The 9,693-nt window shown below is 35.2% G+C and overlaps 1 protein-coding gene across 3 annotated transcripts in view; it reads right to left on the bottom strand.

Annotated features, from left to right (window-relative positions):
- Window positions 1–890: 890 nt before the first annotated feature.
- Dpp10 (dipeptidyl peptidase like 10) overlaps window positions 891–9,693 on the bottom strand; it is a 1,479,312-nt gene continuing 1,470,509 nt past the window's right edge. For all 3 annotated transcript variants that reach the window (XM_070024402.1, XM_070024396.1, XM_070024410.1), the window contains exon 26: window positions 891–8,446. In XM_070024402.1, coding sequence (XP_069880503.1) covers window positions 8,312–8,446 — 135 coding nt within the window. In that variant the 3' untranslated portion in view covers window positions 891–8,311. The remainder of the gene's footprint in view (window positions 8,447–9,693) is intronic.

Genomic DNA, 9,693 nt, shown 5'->3' with positions numbered 1-9,693 from the left:
CAGTATGTTCACAATAAAAAATAAATAAATAAAAAAGCAAAAACATTTAAAAAATTCACTTCACTTATCAAGTTCTTTTTTTTGTTTTGTTTTGTTTTTTTGGTGAGTCGTGGGGCTTGCACTCAGGGCTTGGAGACTGTCCCTGGGTTTGTCAACTCAAATTGAGCACTCTACCACTTCAGCCACAGGCCACTTCCGTTTTTTGGGTGGTTTATTGAGTCTGAGGGACTTTCCTGCCATGTCTGGATTTGAAAGGTGATCCTCAGATCTCAGCTTCTTGAGTAGCTAGGATTACAAGCGTGAGTCACCAATGCTGGCTACCTTTTTTGTTTTTTATTTTGTGAGTGGTGGGGCCTGAACTCTGGGCCTGGGCGCTGTCCCTCAGCTCTTCAGCTCAAAGCTAGCGCTCTGCCACTTGAACCATAGTACCACTTCCTCTTCCTGCTTTTTTTTTTCTGCTTATGTGGTGCTGAGGAATCGAACCCAGGGCCTCATGCATGCAAGGCAAGCACTGTACCACTGAGCCACTTTCCCAGCCCTTATCAAGATTTTTAATACTCTTCACTAATATTTTTTAAATCATGCAAATTAGATGGTTCCTTGGCTTTGGAGAATGAAACCAAGCATGAAACTACAATGTGAGGAGGGGCAGCTTGTGAACAAAAGAGGCAGTAGAACACTTTATGGTTTTCTTTTTACCACCTGTAAATACTTTTTCAATAATATGTAAATCCTTTCCAGATACCCTTCCTAAACTCAGAAAAATAAAGCCAACACATAATAAAATTAAAAAGAAAACTAAACATTACTTTTCATAAAGGTCTTTTTGTCATGAATGATTTCAATTGAAAAAATAATTATTAAAAGTATCAGTTTTATTTATTATGGCCTTCCCTTGAAACTGAATGTAGGATAGAAAATTGCATACAGACCAACTGCAGTAAGAACAAAAGAACTTTTTTGACTTGAATAAGGCAAGTAGTTTCATTATGAGATATTTATTCAAACAGATGAGGGACTCAGATTAATGACATAGTCAGTTAGATGTGCATTAAAATGACTCAATAGAAACCAAAATATAATTAATATGCTGATCCATTTTAGTTCGTGATGACTCGTTTGGCTATAATCTTAGGACTGAAATGTTCATGTTAGATATGTTAATTAGTTTACATGGTTAAAAAATGTTCTTAATGTTGTATCATACAATATGATAATCTGGAAAACAGTAGGCACAAAATATCTGGTTATTTCAGGATTTGAATGCATCCTTGAAGTTGAAAATTTCTATTAATCCTGGCAAAGAAATGTATTATTTGTTCTCAAGGGCTCAGAATCCAATTATACTTACAGGTCATTAAAAGCCACATACGGTATCCTCAAGGATAGATGTTGGAAGGTAATGAGGATTATATCCATTAAAAGAGCATATGAATAGAGAAGCTGTGTTACCTGTTTCCCTGTCAGATGTTTTTCTTTCCCATTCATATAAGGCTTCCATAACCCATCCATCAGCAGAATTAATGGTGTGCCTAGCAATTCAAGCCATACTGAGATAATCATGGTCTCATAAATCCTGTTAGAGCAAATAAAGCCTGCAAAATGGGGCTTCTGGCAGGGCAATCAAATTTCAAAACTATCCACCAGCATGAGAAAATGTGCCAAAAATGAAGAACGGAGGTGAAAATTGAAAATATAGACTAAGGAAGAGTGTAGTGACTCTTAAAACAGAGGATAGGACAGAGGTAAAGAGTCCTCTGGGAGAAAAGTAAGATACCTTCTCAGAAAGGTCTGCATAAAAGACCAAGTTCCTACTGTTTGGAAACTTGACATCCTCTAGACGAAAGGCACATATTATTAATTAGATTGTAGACCTGTTCTTCTGTGCCATCCAGTGCTTTCATGTTTTTTAATGCTTATAAAACTTATAACTGGTCTATATTGCAAATTTACCATTTAATATTTTCAGATCGTGGTTGATTACCAGCACCTGAAACATCAGTAATTCTAATTTGGAGTGAGAAAATCTACTTTATATGGAAACACACACAAACACACACACACACACACACACACACACACACACACACACAAAGGAGTTAATAGAAGTGAAGGCTTTTATAGACATGATAGAACTGAGAGGAGAAAATTGCTCCATGGATTCTACACTCACCTTTCCACAGATACCGTAATCTTCATATAAAGCTGTGTGCTCTGCTCTAGTCACTAACCAGGGAAGACAGTATTCCCAACAGGGATGAGTTTGTGAACGTCTAAGTTGTCATTGCATCCAACAGAATCTCCTTAAACGTGTTTCTTTCTTAATTCATACTAACTTTTCCTTCTGCACAAAGAAAATGTTTTATTTAAAATATTTTTTTAACTCCTCACATAAAAGCATCATGAAAGTAGACAGGCTTAATAGCAAGTAGTTCCAATGATCATCAGTTCTCAAGATTGCTGTGATTATGGATCAGTCTTTGGCATTGAAGTTATACAGGACAGCACTACGGGTGTCTTCAAAGTAGATTCTGATGGCTATCCAGCAGCTGAGAGAGTGAACTGTCTCAGTTGTCATGCCTTGAGCTCCAATATGACTATTGACATAGACCACATTCTAAAACAAACACATTCGTGAGGCTTCCCAAGTCTTTTATACCTAAGACTTGATCACTGGTTGTCTAATGCAAGTAATGTCTCCTACAATTGTTTATATTTCTCTGTTTAAATGTACCTTGTACTTCTGTTCAGAACAGAATGAGAACCACTCTGATTAGTCTAATAAGGCCATGATAGCAAGCATATCCATCAGCTCCAACCTGGTTACAATTGTGATGAAGTTAGGGAAATACATCCATGAGATTATCTGCAGGTGAGGACTTAGCGGTCATTACCTTCTTACTCCACACAGTGTGTTATAGTGGAAAGTTATTCTACTTCTCTGAATGTTGATTTATTTTCTTGTTTGGTTTTATGATTAGTTGGGATTATGTGACAGAGTAGGGAACAAGTTTCAGGAGGTCACTCTGTGTTCTTAAGTTTAATTCCTGTCAAATATGACTAGGAAAAATATAATGATAGGTGAAAGACATAGACAGCATGTGATAATCAACTGTCCTAGTACCTAAATGGCTTAATTAAAAAATCTATGATGTTGTATCAGACAATCCAAGCTTAAGGAAATTAAATTTAAGGAAATTTAAAGTCTCTCTGCATTACCTTTGAGTTAAAGTGTTTTGTTTTGTTTTTTAATTTCAAATAGGGGAGCTCAACAACTGCTGAAATATTGGCAAATGAAATAAAATAGTTGTTAATAGATTTGATAAATGGCAAACCCACGCTATTTCCTACAGTGACAGATAAGAGGTAGGTAACATTTTTTAAAGTCAGACTGTGAATAGGTTTATCAGTACCTGCTATGACTATATACTATCATAGGTTTTCAGATTGCATAGCATATAAATGCTTTATAAGATTGTCATGTTTACAAGCCTGAGCATTTTGACCAACAAAAGGTTTCTATTGTATAGTGTGTCTCCTGGAAAGACTTTGGAATGTCCTAGGCATAATGCCTGAACAAAGGAATTTACTAGTCACTCTCCAGGTATGTAGTCATGGTAATCAGAGCAAAAGCTTTGATAGGAACAATTCTTACATATTTCTAACAGAAAAAAAATATGTTATAGGTGGATATATGTCCTCTTGAAATTAAGGAACTTGTTCATGTAACTTCCAGTATGCTACAGCAATATATTTAGCTACCATTGCTCATTGCTTCCAATGCATTCCCCAAAATATATGGGATGGCATGCCTTCTCAAACGAAATGAGAGTGAGTTAAATCTTTTTGTTTTATTAGGAAGGGGGTAACATAGAGGATAATGACTAAGAACATAGATTTTTCTATGTATGTATGTATGTATAATGCCAGTACTTGAACTCAGAGAGCCACACATTCCTATTCACCTTATTTGCTCATGATTGGCCCTCCACCAATTGAGCCACACCTCCACTTCTGGCCTTTTCTTGTTAATTGGATATAGTCTCTTGGATATTTCTGCCCAGGCTGACATCAATTCTTAATCCTTAAACCTCAGCCTCCTGAGGATTACAGATGTGAGCCACTGGTGCCTGGTGAAAATATGGATTTTAAGTGGGCTGGAGCTCTAATTTAGTGTATTTAAAGATATAATTTATTTATGCTCAAATTTATGTAAATTTTGACAACTTGCATATTATGTATTAAATTGGAACACTAGTAACCATTTCAGGGAATATTGAGAAGAATGAATGATAATGCATTTAGAGAATTTAGCATAAGCTTGGTAGAGAATATGAGTTTAAAAATATTTAGGTAGAAAGAGCTTATCCCCATCTTGAAAGAAATAGTATTGTTTCTATTTTCCACAGTATTCACAGCAATAAGCTCTTACAGAAAACTAAAAGAAACAGGGGCTGGGAAGGTGGCTCAGTCATAGAGTGCTTGTCTTGCATGCATGAGGCCCTGGGTGCAGTTCCTCAGCACCACATAAACAAAAAAAGCAGGAAGTGATGCTGTGGCTCAAGTGGTAGAGTGCTTTCCTTGAGCTGAAGAGCTGAGGGACAGCACCCAGGCCCAGAGTGTTCAGGCCCCATGACTGACAAAAAAAAGGAAAGAAAGAAAGAAAGAAAGAAAGAAAGAAAGAAAGAAAGAAAGAAAGAAAGAAAGAAAGAAAGAAAGAAAGAAAGAAGGGAAGAAAGAAAGAAGGGAAGAAAGAAAGAAAGAAAGAAAGAAAGAAAGAAAGAAAGAAAGAAAGAAAGAAAGAAAGAAAGAAAGGAAGGAAGGAAAGAAGGAAAGAAGGAAAGAAAGAAGGAAAGAAAGAAAAAGAAAGAAAGAAAGAAAGAAAGAAAGAAAGAAAGAAAGAAAGAAAGAAAGAAAGAAAGAAAGGAAAAAAGGAAAGAAGGAAAGAAGGAAAGAAAGAAGGAAAGAAAGAAAGAAAGAAAGAAAGAAAGAAAGAAAGAAAGAAAGAAAGAAAGAAAAAGAAAGAAAGAAAGAAAGAAAGGAAAGAAGGAAAGAAGGAAAGAAGGGAAGAAAGAAAGAAAGAAGGGAAGAAAGAAAGAAAGAAAGAAAGAAAGAAAGAAAGAAAGAAAGAAAGAAAGAAAGAAAGAAAGAAAGAAAGAAAAAATGTTTTCAAATAAACAGGACCTACATCATTTGGTGCCTGTGTAGTTTGTTTCTCCTATTTTAAGAAATAGGAGATGGGACTGAGAAGAATAAAATGGAAAAGAAAAAAATAGAAGGGTGTGTTACTGTCAATACTGGGACCCATAGAGTCTTCTAAGAATCATATATAGCCTCTGAAAGTAGAAATTACAGGCACCTATTACTGGCCTCCATTAACTGGGTTTCAGCTCTGTATAAGTATTCTCATGTAGGTTTGTAGTCCATAAGTGATCCATCTGTTTATTTTAGCAAGTCACCAATGTTAGTGTCAATGAAACCTCAGAACAGAATGTGAAAGTCAGAGAGCACAGATGAGAGCCCAGATCATCTTACACAATGCAGGTGCTGCCAGAGGGGTAGGTGAGCAGAACATAAAAGGAAGGACAATAGGTACTTCATATGGAACTCTTTTTATGGGCTATGTGCCTTCATTGACCCTAGTGACTTATGAGCAATTCATCCCCAGACAATTCTGCAGCATCTGAAGGTCATGGTAGAAAAGATTCTCCATACATTAAGGGCAGTTCTTCTATCACTTTATTATAGTAGAGTTACCTGTGGCATCTAGGAGACCTTAGATCTGATCAGCAAACCTCTTTTGTTTTTAAGTGCAAGGATGATCACTGTCTAAGTGGTAGTTAAGAGGAAAAATAATTTTCTCTATCAAAATAGATTCAAAGGTCATGTGTTCATCTCTGACTTAGTAAGTACTGCTCTCTTGTGTTACAGAATGTTTAGTTTATCTTGGGAAACTTGTCATTGGAGTCTTTGGAAATACTATGCATATATATGAATTCATGGGATTAAAACTGATGCAAAAATATAAAGGGGAATACAGTTATAATGATTCCATTTGTGAGTAGTAGACTATGATTTGCTGTGTATTTCCTTTGCCTAAGATAACCCAGTTATTAAAACTCAAGAATCACATAAATGAAAAAATGTCTACCTTCGTACTAAGCAATATGCTTCATTTAAGATCCATTTAGCCCTCAAGGTGAAAGTGGGTCCCAGACAAATGTCTTTCACATTACAAACTGTATTAAATTAATTGAAAAATAGATAAACATTGATAATAATAATAATAATAAAGCAAGAGAAATGATGAACAGTAAAAGATAAACACTTTTTAAATGTTACTCAAGTAAACATTCAATAAAACCACATCTTTCAAACAACATAATTATTCGCATCATAAAAAACTCTAGTGGTTGAAATCTAAAATATTGATTAAAAAGCTTCCATTGGACTTCAAATCAGCCTAAAAAGAAAATTCCATCTTAATAAAATAGGCAAAAAATTCCCTTTAAACATTACAACTGATTTTGTTAAAAAACGTGTTTACTTTTCTTGAAATAGACCTGGAATGGTTCTTTCTGCAGACCTTTCTTTCCATTTTAAATTGAATCTAATGAAGCAGTGAGTCACAATTCCAACTCATCCAGAATAAAATGGAAGACCCAGTCAAATATTTCCATATTTATAAACAGGCAAATTGCTAACTGATACTTTAACAAAGCAAAATGGTGACTGAGTGATTTCTTGCTATTTTTAAAATTCTTTTCCTGGCATTTTCAGGACATGATAAACCAGTCTCCCCTAGACACTTTTGTCTTCAACCATGAGAGCAGTACACTGTATAGATTTTTCTGAATGTCAAAATTTGGCTACAGAGTTATTTTTCAGATAATCCCTCACATAAAGGGGGAGATGCTTTTATTTTTTAGTCACTAAAGTTAATGATCTCATGATTTAAAATGACTCCATACAGTAGAGTTTATTTTTCACTCTTGTTATTTACTACTTTAAGTCAATAAAGCACAGAAATTGATGCACTGTGTGCCTTCCATTCAACGTGCAAACACTGCTGTCTATGAACTTTTGGGCCAGTGAATAAAAAATACTTCATTTTTAATTCTCACCAGAAGGGTTTAAATTAAAAAGCAACAGATGAATTGGGCAGGCATGAAATACTAAATAGAACAGGAAGATGACATAATCCCAGATCTTTGCTTTGACAATGAAAATGAGAATTGACTGCACTGAGAGACAGAAATAAAAGGACCATGTGGTTTTAAAAAAGCCTTCTCCACTGAAACAGCAAAATAGCACTCAGTGGCACTGCATTGTTAACAAAATTTCTTTATCAGAAACTATAATTTAATATTTAAGTATCTAATTTACATGTGACAAGGTATCATATTCAAAAAATTAAATTGCAACTAGAAAACTATTAACCACTAAAAACAATACCAAACACAATCCAAGCATTTATAGGAAAGCAATAGCAATTGGAATTGGAAAAAATGCTTCATCATATTTGGCTCATTAAACAAAGCATCCATTATAGCCTGTAAAAGATCATCTTTTCTACTTCATCAAAAGTTTACCCTTTGTAGTATGAATAACATGTAAGGATAGCTTCACTGACTGTATATGCACATTGTGTGTGTATATATATATATATATGAATATAGTGACACATATACTCATGTGTTGATTTAAAGATATTGTGTCTACTGATAACTGGCTGAACTTTGGAAGGTACTGAGATCCAAATTTCTATACATCTTTTGACTCATTTAATAATGTCCTTTTTATAAACAGAAATTACATAAAATACTGTCTTTTATTTACTGAATATTTTCTTAAGCATAATAATAGACAGTGAAGAATTGCACTTATTATAAAGGTATAGTAAAGAGTTAGGTTGCAGTTCAGCCATCAAGATCAAGGACTGGAGTACTGATGATGAATTGTGCATCATATGCAAAGATAATGGTGGCTACTGAAATCAAAATGAGAGCAACTAGTTACAGAACAAATGGGGATAACAGAAGAAAACATGCACTATTCCTACTTTAATGTGAAACTAATTTCTCCCAGGAAACCAACTCTTTGACCTTCCTTTTACAAAGAAACACATTCTGCACCCTTGCAACAAGTAGACTTGGATGTCTGTCTTCAAGTTCTAGTTCATTGTCTGAGTGTGCTGTTCCAGTGTCATCTCTTCAAGCTGTCCTTGAAATTCTGGAGCATCTACAATATGACAGTCTCTTTAGTTTTCATTGAGCCACAATTCCCCTACAGTCTGTATAAACAGGGTCCATTATTCATCTTCTTCTGGTTCCTGTGGTAGCACAGATAATTCTTCCTTTAAGCAATCACTGAAGAATCTAAGGATTGTGCTGTAGAGATGATACTTGCTCTTTTCAGATACATTATAACCTTCATCTGGGTAGACCTAAGATATGGAGAAGAAAGTAGACTTAAAAAATCAAAGCAGCCATCATCCATCAGCATTCCATGTTTTAGCTTCACTTTTATAAGGATTAAAAAAAAATAGCTAATCAGTGGCTTCGATTTCAGCTCAGTTATATAGATTGATCTCCTACCATATACATATGCTTGGCTTTGACTCACAGTCAAAAAATATAATTAAAGAGAAAAAAATATATTAAAAACTATACACTTCTCTGTCAACTATTTTAGGGTGAATAGTGCTCTCTGCTTGACTGAACTTTGGACAGATGTTTCCTGGCTATAGCTCTTCACCTCTCTTTTCTTAGAAAACTTACTTCAGAAAGCTTGTAATTATACATTTCCTTTTGCTATTTTGACAGGGCTATAAATCTTATTTTATCCTATGGCCAGTTTTACAATCCAGGGAAGATCTTTCTTAAGAACAGGGAGATCAACTATTGAATGAATACATCAAAGAAGAGAATATTTCTATCTCTTCGGCCCAGTGGGTGTGTAGCATACTTGCTTCTACTTTGAAGACATCTTAGGAACCAGCAAAACCCCTCCCCTGCAAGCTCAAAGGTGAAAAGGTATCAATTCCTTTCTAGGAGTTTTGTTTGACAATCTTCTTCACCTTCCTCACACAAGGCTTTCTTGGGACTTGTTTTATAGAGATTTGTTCCTCAGCCAACCAGTGCTATATAGGTTTCCACAACCCTAACAGCAGAAAATGTTGTCATTTACATGATGCTGGCTCCCAGAATAAAAGAGTTATGAGCTCATGGAGGCATCCATCATATTTCAAATGAAGGCCTGAATGATCAGTCTGTTTGTGGAAGGTTCACAATCCTTGCAAGCAACACCTGGGATGGTGATGCATGAAGCTGTGAGATTAAGCCAGAGCTACAATAAAGACCCTATAAATCAGAATTGCCAGGAATTTGTAATACCTGAATAGGAAAGTTGCAGAATGTGATAGGCCAGACAAAGAGACAGGCCATGGGATATGTAATCGGAAAAGGCTTACGGATGGAGCTTGAGTAAACCCTTGTACTCTATTTCAGATGCTGGGCTTGGTGTTGAAATATTTAATATATATTCTGCTGGGTTTTCATCTTGTTTTGATCCAATTCATTATTAGTTCACTGTAATGCCAACATTTACTTGGTCCCACTATCATATCTTACTATTGTCATTTTCTTCTTTTCTTTTACAGGAGTTCACAATTGAGACTGCGTTCATTCACAG

This window comes from Dipodomys merriami, unplaced genomic scaffold (assembly GCF_024711535.1).
Source record: "Dipodomys merriami isolate MVZ:Mamm:240054 unplaced genomic scaffold, mDipMer1.0.p SCAF_1, whole genome shotgun sequence".
NCBI lineage: Eukaryota > Metazoa > Chordata > Mammalia > Rodentia > Heteromyidae > Dipodomys > Dipodomys merriami.
This window is presented reverse-complemented; position numbering and strand designations above follow the sequence as displayed.